The 15,518-nt window shown below is 37.9% G+C and overlaps 1 protein-coding gene across 4 annotated transcripts in view; it reads right to left on the bottom strand.

Annotated features, from left to right (window-relative positions):
* rab11fip4b (RAB11 family interacting protein 4 (class II) b) overlaps window positions 1-15,090 on the bottom strand; it is a 32,557-nt gene extending 17,467 nt beyond the window's left edge. For 2 of the 4 annotated variants that reach the window (XM_055158285.1, XM_020938464.2), the window contains exon 1: window positions 2,046-2,389. Coding sequence is in view for 1 of the 4 variants with exons in the window: in XM_055158284.1 (XP_055014259.1) it covers window positions 12,699-12,778; window positions 13,364-13,451; window positions 14,882-15,034 (321 nt within the window). In the remaining 3 variants the exon portion in view is untranslated. Of the gene's footprint in view, window positions 1-2,045; window positions 2,390-11,764; window positions 11,787-12,698; window positions 12,779-13,363; window positions 13,452-14,881 lie in introns of those variants that run through there. The other 2 variants (XM_055158284.1, XM_020938465.2) reach the window with 2 other exon arrangements.
* Between the last annotated feature and the right edge of the window lie 428 nt (window positions 15,091-15,518).

Below are 15,518 nucleotides of genomic sequence, written 5' to 3' on the forward strand. Positions count from 1 at the left end.
TTATGAGTAATTTAGGTTTATCTTAATGATGAGGGAACGCTGTAATAATAATGTAATTCAAGCATAGTTTGAACCAATCAACTCTACATTAGCGTGCACAACTACCATTGGATTTGTTTTGCAAAACAGTTGGCCTATATAAGAAAAGCTGTATCTGTGTCAGTCTAGTAAAGTTTGACGCACTACAGAGAAAAAGGCTAATTATATGCAGTCCAAACAGGCCTACTACAATAATAAATTTTGAAGCATGAAATATTGCTACAAATAAATATTGTGATAAACGATAATACTGAAACTACTTTATGTCACTGACAATTAAAATAAAGCAGTATAATCCCAATAAACAATTTTTAAATACATACTGGGTAACGGGTTCTGTTTATCCAGGGCCCAGTGTAGGGAGGGGCCCTTTACAAAATCAAGATGATGAGGGCCCAAAATTTGGTACTACACCCCTGTTTAAAAAACATGAGCTGCAACAAATAAACAACAAAACGTACCAATAATTAGCCATGAGAGTGACTTATTTAGTCCTCTAGCTCAAATATTTTCATATTACAACAAAAATACACTGAAAATATACACACGATAAATACTGAGTTCGAAATATATAGTTCCAGTTATACTCTGAACGATAAGTCGATATAGAAATTATTGTGACTCAACAAGTCTGAACAGCTGATCTGACAAATTTCATCTCCAACCACAACAAGCTGGAGTTAGTTTATTAGGCTATTTGTCCTTAGGGTGCCTCTGATAACCACCTGTTAACTTGCCAAAATAAACAGCAGACTGTAATCAAAACATGACACCCAATGGAAAAAGGTTTAGCCAACAAAAGTAGATAAATTCAACTTTGAACCTATTTCACTCAAAGCCAAAACTGAAAATTATATCTGCGTATATACTAAAAAGGATATTACTTTTACTCACATGGTGTCTAGTATTTTAGTAACAGCTAATGCTTTTCCATGTTACCCCCCTGTCCACTGAATAGAGCTCATCTGTTCTGCATTGTCTTAACTAGTCTAAGCCTCTTGCCCTGTCTCTTTTGGGACTAAACAGTGCTCAGTAGGTGGCCATACCAGCCTTGTACTTTGTTGTACTGTAGTCCAATTTCATCAGTTAATGTTGTCTTTGTTTACTTGAATAACTACAACAGTATATTTGCTTGTCTTTCACATGTCATCACAAAGAAAAGAACAAGTGTTATACCTGCTGCGGATTAGCCTCCATTCAGGACAGAGTGTGTGCTAATCTAGTTATTCTCGTCCCACTGTACACACACGCTGTACGCTGGTAAATACACTAATATACGATGATGTTTAAACTGAAAAGAACATAACACTGTTTACATCTATAGGTGGGAAAAAAGAATATGTGAAATACAAATAAACAACAATAGTTTGGTTGCAGGTAAATTACAAGGAGTGTTCAGCTCAAGTCCAAATCTGCTTACGTAATGTCCAGAGTCAGTGACCAGAAGTATTCAAATGACTCCTGCCTGACATCACAGATAATTGCTTTAGAGCGGAACTGAATCTACCGTCCATTGATGATTTTACAATGAATCTATTTCTAGACTACAATATAACTTCATACCACTATTTATAGCACCTTAAATCTTGGTTCCTACTCTGCTCAAAGTGTTTACTCTATTCTCATTACTGTTTTCACTAACCACATTCACTCTCCTTCCTGGAATGAGCAATTAATCCCATTATGATCAGAGAGATGCTGAGGCACCAGAGCAGCTCAGCGCCACAGTGCGTGAGACTACAGACACGACAGGAGCAGCAGACAGGGGGGACGTGTCACCAACAGCTGAGAAAGACAGGCGCTGTGAGGCAGGGTCAACTCCACACAGCACATTCAAACACAGACACAGACTGAGGACAATAGCCCGGCTCTGCCACTCCTCTGCCCCATAAAACTACACAAAATGTCCCCTCTTTTTCTCTGTGCTGGAGGAACAACCCACATCTTTTCATATGGCCCATAACGATCTACTTAATTCAATAAAGTGCATGTAGTGTGGCGCTTACCCGTTAACTAGAGAGGGGAGTCCATGGTTAGCAGCCTCCTCTGAGCTCAGGCCAGTGTGGTGTAGTCCTGTCCCCTGCTCTCTGCTTTACTGACGTACACTCACACACTTGCAGGTGTTCTGCTGAGTGGACAGAGGAGGAAGCAGGCGCGGGATAGTCCAGTCCAAAGGGTGAGTCCACTCTTGGTACGTTCCACACAGAGCCCAGTGGTCCTAGCAGGACGCTGTGTTCACTAGTACAGTGCAGTGCTCTCCTCCAGCTGCAGATACAGCTGCCTCTGTCTCACACACAACCTTTCACAGCCTCTGCCTGGCCGGCTCACGAGTCACACACTGAGCCTCAGATCAGGCAACAGTTGTTGAATTCACGGCCCCTCCCTCTCTCTACCGACGGTTGCTTGGTAACTGGCTTCTGTGGGCGGGGCCTGTGAGAGCCGTTGCATTGCTCCACAGTGTGTGTGCACCCGGCAGCCGCCTACTCAGGCTAAAGCTATATTTGCATATGTAGCCCTGCCTGTCCGCACTGAGAGCCCTGCTCAGAGGAGGCTGCAGTGAGGGGGAGGGAGTGATTGTTGTCCTTTCAATGGAAACAGTTTGTCTTCAGTGATGCAGCAGAATTCACACGACCACCCCAAAACACACCACAACTGACAACACCACGTGAAAGGCCTGCATGTATAGTCATGTTAATCAACTTTCTTGACTGCTCATGTTTCTTGTTCTCGGCCACACCTGTTAGATCACAGAAATAATACATCAATTTATCTATTCTACAGAACAATTTAATTACTATGTTTTTAGAATTAAATCTGAACTAAAACAGTTCAAGCCCAGGTTCTGTGAAATGACTAATACATATCTTTGCAACTACAACTCTGTGCCCCTCTGGTCCTTGTTATGGTCTGTGTTACTCAGAGTGATACTGTCTGTAAAGCTGTGCTGCTTGTCTTTATGAGCGACAAGCTTCATCACTTTATGTATTATTCCAGGAACAGCTGGTAGTTTTTGGCAACGAAATCTTAACCGAAACAGTCTCACTGTGACGCTAACAGACATTGTGACAAGGCTTTTCTCCTTTTCGCAATGCTTTAGCTTTGGTGTGTTGACATTTTTAGTTCCCATGACTCACAGCATCTGGACTAGACTGATACAGTCATAGCATCCTGAAGCTTGTTCGCCACCTGACAGAAGGCTGAGAAATGGTGGAAATGGTGAGAAAGATGACACAGAAAAGAGAGATATGATCCGACCGTCCAAATAAAAGCTATTATGTAAAGGAATGTGCCCTTTAAGGTGCTTTCTCTCTCTCCTTCACTTTTCAAAGATGTTGGCAGTGTCTCCACCAATAGCCTGTGGCTGTTTGTTTATGTCCAATTTGTTAGAGGGCTGGCCCCTTTTCCTCCTTTCAAAGAAGCCATTTGGAATTCTATTCATGTCTACCTGCTTCTAGACAGCAGCACAGAGTTATGCATTGGAGGACTGTTTTAGAGCAGAGTGCTGCTAACAGTCCTTTCAGTGCATTCAGAGCGCAGGAAAGAGGAGGCCATTATTGCAATAACTGCAGCAACACTGTATAATTTATCAGAGGAGTTTTCAAAAAGTCACAGTAAACAGGAACCAAAGGATATCTGTATAGTACTTCCCATATGCTCAGATAGTCATGTTAAAGATACAGAAATAAGGGAGTGGAGTGGAGCAGAAGCAGCTCTGTGGGGATCTACCAGCTGTTGGGGTTCGCAGTGCAGCAAGACGAATGATCCAGAGGCAGAGGGTGGGGTGGGTGGAGATAGGACAGAACCCAATAAGAGGAGACAAGGAGCGCCGTTAAAATAGGCCTTCATGGGATGGGCAGACACTTCAGCAATGACAGTATACAGAGAGAAACTAGTTACATTATTAATGCATAACAATGGATTTATCTAGCACCTTTCATGACACACCAAAGAAAGAATGCTTTAAATTGCATTATTCATTCATTCCTTGCTCAGTGATGGTGCTGCCTCTAGCCACAGCTGCCCTGGGGTTGACGGAAGGAAGGCTGACAATCTGCATTCCCAGTGGTCTCCTATCCAAGTACTAACCAACCCCAGCCTTTCTTAGCTTCCAAGATCAGATGAGATTGGCCATTGACAAGCAGGTATGGTGACATCATACACCTACATATTTTAATGTCAGGCAAAGATTAAAATGTTGTTTGAGTACAATGACAATGGTGATGCAAAGCACAATTGTACTGTGAGCAATACTGCCAGCAATGCAAGAAATGGGTCACACAGAAGTTGATTTTCAATTCTGCACTCTTCCCCGTCTACCAGGGGCAAAGTGACACTATAAATAATTCTAAATATAGTTGGAAGAAAGCCTTTTTGGCCCACTTTGGCCCACTTTATCAAACCAAGAGACCATGTGCACCGTCAGCAAACTCCCATGTTATAGCAGACATTAAACAATACAATGCTGATTCGTATAAAAGTTTTAAGACAACGTGCAGTAACTTTAAATGCTTTTACCTTTTCTTATGTATATTCCCTATAACTGCAATAAACTGACTAAAACAAATGGGATAATGTAGAGAATGCAGTCACAAAATGCACAACAGAAATACCAGCAGACACTGTGCCAGTGGGTGGCTATTGGTGTGAAAGGAGGCTACCGGGTTACAGTTGCCTTCAGGGGAGAACTCAACAGTATTGATTACTGCCATTGTTCACATTTGAGAATGTATGCAGTGGACTCTATATAGGACAGCAGCACACGCACAATATCACTTTAATTTAGGGGATGAAGTAAAACTAACCATTTGCTTTTGCAAGACACTAACCGCTTGTAACTGCAGTTAGTAAAATTGATACAATCTTCATTATGGGTTTTCCATAAGAACTTCTTGAACTGTCAGATCAATATTCTAATGCACAAACCTCCACACAATTATTCATATTCCGCACATCCCTAGTAAACAAAGTGATGAAGGGCAATCAGATAAGATTAACAAGTTAAAATCAAAACTGTAAACTGATATATCTTTGAAATATGGACTTCCTCTATTTAAAGGTTACATGGGGTGTAGTTTTGAGGTGGACTGAAAGTAACATTGGAGCAGAGAGTCAGGACCAGGGTATACAGTCTAGTGTCACAAGGGGCAGTTTGCAATAATGAGGGATGTAGCAAGGCAAGAAAGCAGAAGTAACAAATGGTCCAAACACACTGGCATGGGGTAATATTGCAGCCACCTGACAAAAAATGCAGGAAGTTGTAGTTAAAATTTACAAGTTGGTGCTTTACTGTCACTTGCAGCTCTCGTTTACCAGTGAGCAGGCTGTAAGTGACGCACAGCTGGGCATGCTATTGTGCAGTGTTTTTGAGTGAAGGGCAAAAGGACTTTCTTTTCAAGTGCTTTGGGTTAGCAAATACATGTGACTGAAAAATATAACAAATCACCTTGAGGATTTTATTCTCTGCTGAAGTGTATGTTTCAAATGTACTCTTATTTTCAACTTGAAGGTTCACTATGTAAATGTAACCTTTCTGCTGGAGGGTCTGCCATTTGCTTGTCCCTGCTGAGATGTTATTGCTTTGTCCGAAATGTTCCTCAGACAAGCAGGTGACACCAACAGGTCAGATCCGTGGAGAGGCGAGCCCAGTCAACGGAAGAATATAAATTATAATTAATAAATAATATAAATTAACGAGTAAATGCAGCATGGATATATAAAACTGTAAAGTTCAAAAGTTAAAGATTCATGGGACAGAGTGTTTGTATCATTATTTTATAGGTAAATTAAGTTGGGCACCACATGAATTGTTGTCCCATTTGTGTTTGTTTGTCGGTCAGTGTGGGATGAAAAAGAGAAGAAGGATGCAGTGGGCCATAACTGAGCATCTGTGACAGTTGCTCTATTCAGGCCACACAGCACCACCACCAGCGACCCAATTAAAACACACAGACAATACACACAAATGAAAGAATATAGGCAAGTGAAGATAAAAACACACAAAAAATAGTGTTGGAAAGAAACTTGAATGTAAAAAACGAAAAACTACATTTGATATCATTGTGAACCAAATCAAATTAATAGTATTTTCGGATGAATAAGGATTTGACTAATTGCACAATATGGACTGGCTTCTTGGCTGGGAAAATGGACAGCAATCACCAGGAGAGAAATAAATGAAGCAAAACTGCATAACAACTAGGTTCAAGCTCTCAGATAGCAGAAATAAAATTGCTATTGCTACTTTAATTTTCAGACATAATTTTTGCACATTGAATGAGAAAAGAAAAATACTAAAAAGGTGTTGAGTGTGCTTGTTCTTTCTTACAGCAAATGACAACATCCACACCCAGGAAAAAAAGGTTGTGGTAAGTTGTGGTTAGCAACAATGTAATGTTAAAAGTACATTCATTTCAAACTTGCAAAGTTTTAAAGGCGTTACATTACACAAAATGGATTCTTGTGAGCTTTAAGCCTTGTTAGGATGTTGTTACCTACTCAAAAACATACCTGGAGTTGTGTTTTTTTTCTCATTCCCACATGTTTGAGTGATCCTTTATTATTAGTCTGTCTACAGTAGTTTTCAGTTAACAATTACACCTTTCGTTTAGAATAGATTGACCTTTCCAGATCTGATATCATCCAAATTATGACAGTGAAGGTGTATAATGTTTAACAGAGTGTTTTCCGTTTGAGAGAAGAACTCACCCTAAATATGCAGGGTTTGTGTGTTAAATGTGTGTGAATGAAACAAAACAAAACTCCAGGTATGTTTGTGATGAGGAAACATTATAACATAGATCGGAAAATAGCATAATATAGGCAGTTTGTCCATAGGCAATATCCTCCCAGATGCTGTAGAAATCGACAGTCTAGCATTATAGCAAGACACAAAGGAAACACAAATATAATGAGTTCCTCTTTCAAAGTTTGCTCAAAGTTATTTTAAGGACATGCAAACCTTTCATAAAATGTAGAGCTACCTACATAAAATCCACTATCTTCTTCTTTGATTCTCACCTTGTTCTAAATATAAATGAATGTGACACCGCGCATTGATGTACAGTAATAACTTCATATAATAATGCGTATATTGAACTCACAGAGGGGTGAACTGGGTCTGAGTCACTCTAGAGTATATGTCCGAAGAGAGCAGAGGTCATAAAAGCAATTGGCGATTCGCTTCATTAGCTTCACTTACAGCCACACAGTCCATAGTTAATCTTGTGAGGGCCGCTGTGTGTCCTTGACTTTTATTGGAGCTTCTGCTAGGCTCTTGTCTCCATTCCAGTCATGTACTATGTGCCTGAAATATTAATTACCGAGCAATGAAACAAACATTTAAAAAAATCTTCTCGCATATATTTCACATCATGTTTCGTTTTTATAGGTTAGGTTCACTTGATATTTTATAGGTTAGGTTCACTTCATATTGTAAAAGTGAGCTGGAGCGTGGTCTATTGATACTTGCTGTGACATATGCTTGTGGTGTTCTACATGCATCGCTATTGGCGAAATGTTCAGCAGTTACCGTGGTGAGGCAATGCACACATTAGCACAAACAGAAAAAAAAGAACAAAAAATACAAATACAAAATTGATTTAAACAGCACATTTTCAGGAGTTCGTAATCGATATGAGCTTTCATGGTCCTGTCTAGGTGTTTTATTTTCAACAAAAAGTGAGAGTGACTGAACTGAAATAACGCTAGCTTGTGACTTTATGTGTGAAAGACTTCTTTAACAGTACAAATCACTTCACCTGTTGTAGTTCAGGTAAATCAGCTCCTACTGGTCAGACTGTGTCAAAATAAAGTCCAGATTAAAGTCTAACCTGAGCAACAGAGCTTCTAACAGAGTAGCTAGTGCTTTAAGTTAAGTTACGTTTAGAGAATGTTGATGACACTGACTGCGAAGTACCAACAGGAAAATGTGTCTATTAACTGTCAAAATAAAACATGGTTTATGAGCAATGGTTATGTCTTTTTCACTAGCATTGAATAAGAGTGGGGTCATTATTCAAACACAGAAATTATGATTGTCAATTGAAAGGATTTTAAACAACAAGATGAATATGGCAAAATTGTCACCCCAAAAATATGAGGATTTTCTGTTTGGGTATTTCTTTCTAAAATAGTGAATCACTCATAGCGATATTTATTATCCCCTGTCCTCAATCTGAAATTATGACATCAAATCGGTTGACTAAAGACATGTTCTACCGATTGATTAATCCACTAAAAAGGAGGCATGACAAAAGCTCTCAAAACTATTATGTATCTCCATAGATCTGAGCCAAACTGCACAGGAGTTGCAAAAACTATTTATACAGAAAAAGTACTAAGAAACAATGATGTTATATAAAGACAGATTAATCTTGTGAATTATTTTATCATCTTTTGTGAGCAATTTGTGTAAAATTAAAAGTAAAAAGTAGTAGAAAAATTAAGCAAAAACACAACATTTTCAGCCAACTGCCTCACTTACTCGGTCACTTACTTCTCCATTCTACTGTTGTGCCATACAAATACTTATAATCTAAATAAAATCATAATTCATTTAATACAAACTTCAACTAAACAAATACGTTTTCAAGTAGGCTCAATGTAGATTTTTTAACCTTTCTAACCCATGTACAACTATACAAGTCTCTGCCAACAGCCTATCACAATAGCAAATTTAGCCTCCATAAAAAAGAACATGGAGGTAGTGAGGTCTTCTGTAGTGTTTGACCTGAGCTGCTCCTTCTGTACAGCATGAAAAAGCTCACTGAGTGATTTGGGCGTATGGTCTGATGGATGTCATCTTTGCTCCAGGCCCCTGTCGCTCACACCAACAGTTACCATAAATAAATGACTAGCTTCTCCCACTCAGTCCTTTATTTTTAATCTAAAGCTCTAAATTTCCACTTTTCGTTTTTAAGCATTAAATTCATCTCCTGTATGTAGGCCTGTCATTACTTTTCGTTCACTATATGAAAGCTGGAACTATATTTTTTGGCAGTAAGCATTTATGGTGAGTATTTTCTTTGCACAACTGGGAATTTTTTTTGGTTATATAATAAGATTTAAGCACTTCTATGATTCATTACAGATGCAAAAGGTTTTTTTTTCCCCAGCTATTTATTTATTTGAACTCACTATTACTCACTAACTGTCTAAATAGATTGTGTGGTTTAAATCTGTTTCAGTATTATCGTTTATCGTCTATATTTACTATATTTACTTTAGCAACATATATTGAATCCTAACTTTAAAATGTATTATCATGACAGGACTAGTCAAAAGTCTCATTGCATATCAATTAAACATCATTCAACAGCAGGGCACAGACCAACTTATCACCGATACTAAATCACAACTTTACAAAATCATTTAATTACAGTAACTAAATTAAAACCATTATCACAGGTAGTTATTAAATTATGAAAACCAGATACATGTGTCTTGAAATTTGCATAAACCACAAAATCTCCTCCCTTTACATTAGACAGAGTTGACTGACATGACAGCTGCTATATTTGATACTGTATTTAATAACCTGCTACCAGATCTGTGAGGTAAGTGTAATAATCAACAAGGCAGCTCTGACAACATGCCTTCACTTCCAATCATAGCACAAGATTCACCACGTGACAATGGTTTACATGAGATTTTATGGCTGCTGTTTTGATAGATGACTAGAATGACATTCGCTTGACAGATTTATGGTCATTAAAGGACCTATGTTACACTATTTTCTGATGTGTTATAATGTTGTTTCCTCATCAGAAACACACTTAGACTTGTGTTTTGTTTCATTCACACATGTTTAACACACGGATCCTGCATATTTAGGCTGAGTTCTTCTCTCAACCAGAAACACACTGTTCCACCTTGTGACATCACATGGTAATACCATTGTGTTTTTTAACTCCACGGCTTTGCAAGAATCAATGGTGTAATGTCAGCACTCGAACTGTCAATCTCTACTGAACAAAATAAAATCAGCTGTGAACTTGAAAACAACTGCTTCATTGCATCACAAGGTGGAACAGAACATTTTGAGCTTTGGAGATGACAGACTAATACTCCAGGTATGTTTTGATGAGGTAACAATATTATAACATAGCTTAAAGCTCACAACAGAACAATACTGAAAGAACAAGAATGAAAGGAGATTTACAATTACAACACGTATTCTGTAATAGCCATAGATGAAGCAATGGCTAATATGAAAGCAAAAACCAAGTCACGAAAAAGAAAATGACAGAAGTAAAAAGGGAACTCTTAGACCTGGGCTATAAAATTCTCAGTTGAAAGATTAATGTGTACCCAATTATTCTTTTTTTTTTTGCTGTATTTAAAAATTCAGTTCCAAAGCCTATGCTATTCAGTGGGATTATGCTGTCTGTCTGCTGGACTTTACTTGAACCTGACAAATTACCGGTAAACATCCTCCACCCAGACTAATGCAAAAGTATGGTAGAACAGAGTGTTTTCTGTTTGAGAGAAGAACTCAGCCAAAGTATGCAGGGTTTGTGAGTCAAACATGTGAATGAAGAAAAACACAAGACAAGCAAGGTTCATTAATATTGCTCTTGTACAATACATATCAAATAGGAATGAACCTAACCATGTACACCATCAATTTCAGTGCTATAAAGATTCAATAATATATGGGTTAGTCAAGTCTCCTGAAAGGCTATGCTGCTGTTTCTCCACTGACTTGTATAGAGCTGTATCTAGGTCAATGTGTCCTTGTACACATGCACTAGAAGACAGATCTCTCTTCACTTGTGCACCTGCTTTGGGCTCTGAGTTGCCCCAGCACACTGTGGTGGCCAAACCTATAAACATAAGCAGTGGTCATTGAGTAACATTAGGGCACTTTTCACCCCTCCCTCCTCTCCGTCCTTTCTCCTCTCTCTTTGCCATAGCAACTACACTTAACCCCACAAAATTTTTTCTCTAATAGAAAAAGATGCCCTGAAATAACTGCATTTCTACAGGTCATAAATACACTTTAGAGAATTATGCAAAACACGTAGTGCAAATACTACATTTTATAGTAAAAAGGAAACGGAAAAGGAAGTTAGACTATCATGTCATTAAAACAAAAAGATCTGTTCTTAAAATTACTTGAAGGCATAGCAAAAGCAAACAAAAGGGCTTTGATCCTATCTCGCAATGGTGAAAATACAGCATCCTGACATGCACTTGAACTAGAGATATTCTTCCAAGGTAAATGTTCCACACTTTGAACTGCAACACCTTAATATCAAGTACCATGGTCTCAACCAGTAAGCAAAATTTAAACTTACCAACTCACATAGGCCTGTCCCGATAACAAATTTTGAAGCATGATATATTGCTACAGAAATATTGCAATAAACAATAATACTGAAAATACTTTATGCCACTGACACAAAGCAGGATAATCAATGGAATTAACCAAAAATTTGCAACAGAAGTTATTTATTGTACCTTCTACAGCTCAAATCTTATTGTATTACATAAAAATTGCAGTAATCTCTCCAATTTTACAAAGAAATTGTACGCGTGATGAATATTAAACCGCAAAATATATTGTTCCAGCTTTCATATACTGAACAATAAATCGATATATTAATTATCTTGACAGACCAGACCTAAAAACCCATAAAACAAAAATCCATCAAGAAGACATTTCAAAAGTCTGCAGATTGAGATGCATATGTATGCAGGTTCCATCAGCTGTAAGTTTACCTACCTGTGTCAGGGTGCAGAATACAATAACTAGAATAGAGTTCCTGAACTAGCTCAAGCCAAAGAGAGCTGAACAGCTGAGTTTACAGGAAGTACCCAAGAAAAGAGAAGTGTTTTGTGTCCCATGTTAAAGGCACAGTAGGTAGCGGCCAGATTACATTTCACCCTGTGTGAATATTTCAAGAGCGCTTCTCCTCTGATACAATGAACACAAGCAAAAGAAGAAGAGTTAAAGGTTATGACCATTGTATGCACTTGTCAAAAATTTTTTAAAAAAAGGGAACTAAATATGACCTTTGTTTTCACTTTTTTTTTTTTTAAGTACCAGCAGTGACTGTGCTGGGAAGCTGAGCCTGTTGGAATGCAGACAGGTACATATAGCGCTCAGGGACAGGGTCACAGACGATACCAGGAGGAGAGGTGTCCTAAGATATCACATTCCCCAAGAGAAACACTGTCTGAAATACATGTACCACCTATGATGAGGAGTTTCCCGCAATGATCCATTTATGGGAAGTGGCCAGGCACTCTCGAAATAAGTCAATGCTTATATCAATGCTTATAGTTACCAATAAACCTTCAATTGTGGTTTGATCAAACAGACAGATCAGACTATGATGACTGATTTAAAATTATCCAGGGTAAACTATAAGCATATTTTGGCAAACTGAACTGGCCTAGATCTTGAAGAATAGCAGGCGAGAGGATTGCCTTAACTTATTTGAAGCTCTACACTGCCATCTGTTGGACGTTCTTTGCAATTACATGGCTGAGTACAAGGAGTGTACAACAAAATAACAGAAATATTAAGAGAGATATGCAGATTTCTGGTCCCTTTTAAAGTCTAAACAGGGTTAGTTTAATTTAGAAACAGTTCTAATCCATGTTGGTGAATTAAACTTGTAAACTACACAACAGACTACACACAAGTTACATACCTGACAATATTTGGGAGAAGCACAAAATGGTTTGTTGTTGATTGGGATGTCATCTGTCTTCTGGGGTAATCTTTGGTAGCCTGCAAAGTGAACAGTCAAATATGAAAAACATATACACATACACACACACATATACATATATACATATATATATATATATATACATATATATATATATATATATACATATATATACATATATATATATATATATATATATATATATATATATATATATATATATATATATATATATATATATATATATATATATATATATATATATATATATATATATATATATATACATATATATATATATATATATATATATATATACATATATATATATATATATATATATATATATATATATAATATATGTGAGTGTGTGTGAATTCATCAGGATGCAGGGCCACTCACTGCCTGGACTCTGTTATATAGTTGATAAGCTCACCTGGATTTACAAAGACACTAGACAGCTTCATGGACAGAATATCAAAGTGACCTATAGTGGATCAAACCTCTGCTAAATCGACACAAACTACACTTTCTTTTAGTCCTTTTTATAATGACTGTGTTGGCCATATGAATGACCACCACAAAAATAGACATTTCTATTTAATTTTGTATTGTAATTGTAATAAGTGTTTTTGTGAACATACCCTTAATGACAAGCACGCCAAAACAGAAATTTAAGAAACTGATCTTTCCTTGAGAGTTGGGGTCCAAACATTCGACTAACTTCCTTGCCTAGACGTTAGAAAGAAGAGGCATAACATTAGGCAATATGGTTTACAGTGTTTTTCATATGTCAGCATGTATACATTGAAATGCTCTGCATCAGCAGTATCAGTCCATATGGTCTGAAACTACCCTGAAAAGATATTGGCTATGGGCACTTAAAGTGCAACAACAAACTGTACATAAGACATAATTTTCAGCAGTGGTCCGGGATATCTATGTCATGTTGTCTTAATAACTACTTATAAATGTTAGTGCACAGGCCCCTATGACCAGGGAAAGCCTTGAGAGCTCTTGCTCTCTAAGCACTTTACAGCACCACTGAATAATGCACAATCTATTCCCACAGCATTCAGCTTTAGCAACGCTAATTTTAGCAAATGGGTGCACAGGGACAGCCCTGAGATGCTTTAGGTAGAAAGGAGAGGTTATCAGCAGCACTAAATGGTTCTAATGGCCTTCAAACATAAATCTGTGTTGTACACAAGTTTGTAGCAGCAGTAGATACACTGGTCTTGATTGTAAAAGACATTAATATTAGATATAGCTTTGGCACATTGAAATCAGCTTAGCAAAACCAAAACAGACCGATGAGACATCATTAACATGTTTATGAACACAAATGCACCGTATTAAGTGTTTGGTTTTTCCTTGAATAAATTAGACTACTAAATTATTCAAAGATGTTTCTAATTACATACTGGAATGGTAAAACAAGGGACAAATCTAAGAAAGAATGTGAAACATAATTTGCAGTAGCCTATTCTGAGGTGTATTTGCATGTATTTCATTTCATATGATCCCATTTCCCAGGTCTGTGCAGACTTCCCACAGGGGCTAATCAGTGCCTCTGCTCTGGTCCCGCTGATGAGCTGCACAACACAAGGGAGCCAATCAGAGACAACAGCCACTCACCTTTGGCTGCAGAAAGAGAACTAAAGAAAAGCATTTTGGGAGGACCACTTTGACATACACTAAAACATTCACTATACTTTATTGCCCCCATAGGGAAATATCTGCATTTGAGCCATCCTACAAGATGCTCAGGCAATCCAAGACGTCCAGATCTTGAACCAGGAGAACCTTCAAACTAGAGGCCTAGTTAAGCTATGTCATTTTGTTATTATGCCATTATATTGTAGATAGATAATATTTTTTGGATTTATTAAAAGCAAATTAAAACAAAAGCAGATCATTTTAATATAGGCACTAAAGCTAAACAGGGATAGCATACATGTGTGGACAGTGTAGGTTTGGGTCTTAGGAATATTTGTCCCGTCATAAATCAGTTCAAGACAAAGGGCAAGTTACACAAACTTTGAACATCAAGTAAATAATGCATTCACTATAAGGCCAAACCCAGTAACATGTTGATCTTGACCCTTGTGGTATTATCTAAACTAGGTTAATTCAGTGTATGCTAATAACACGCTCCTCACCTGTTCGTGCGGTCCAAACCGTGATGCTAACTTCACTAAGAGCTGAATGTCAACAAACCCCTCCTGGTCCGGCTCCAGGAGGTCAAAGACTTGTTTCATTGTCTTCAGAAGTGTCAGCTGACTTTTGGACCTGCGTCTGGGGTCACTGTCCATCCTTTAGAGCCGTGTTTAGGTGTTTAGGTGTGTTCAGGTGCTTCTCCTCCGCGTTCTTCATGACACAGGGAGCACGAGGACACGGAGCACGAGGATGCTGCTGAAGATGAGCTCTGCGTCACCCGGAAGTCCGCGCCTCAGTCTCTCCTCATCACAAAGTATGTTGTGACAGAAGGTGAGTAGTACTGTGTACTTTTACTATACTGTTAAGGCATTTACTGGACTTTTTAAACACATTTTTTAGAGTATTTTTCGTTTCCAGCGACATACTAGCCTACTCCTACTTGAGTAAGAAATGACAGGTTACTTAAGTAAATATTTAGTTATTCTTCCCACTGTGATCACGTGTACACATATTGACAATATAATGTCAGTGTAAACATTTGTCTCCTGCAGCACTCATTCAGAAAGGCTACTTTTTGCTGCCAGATTTTGTTCATTGTTTCTGGCTTATTGTTTTGTCTTTCCAATGATTAATTAATTA

The sequence above is a fragment of the Boleophthalmus pectinirostris genome, unplaced genomic scaffold (genome assembly GCF_026225935.1).
Source record: "Boleophthalmus pectinirostris isolate CB_2022bp ecotype Guang Dong unplaced genomic scaffold, ASM2622593v1 HiC_scaffold_22, whole genome shotgun sequence".
In the NCBI taxonomy this organism is placed as follows: Eukaryota; Metazoa; Chordata; class Actinopteri; order Gobiiformes; family Gobiidae; genus Boleophthalmus; species Boleophthalmus pectinirostris.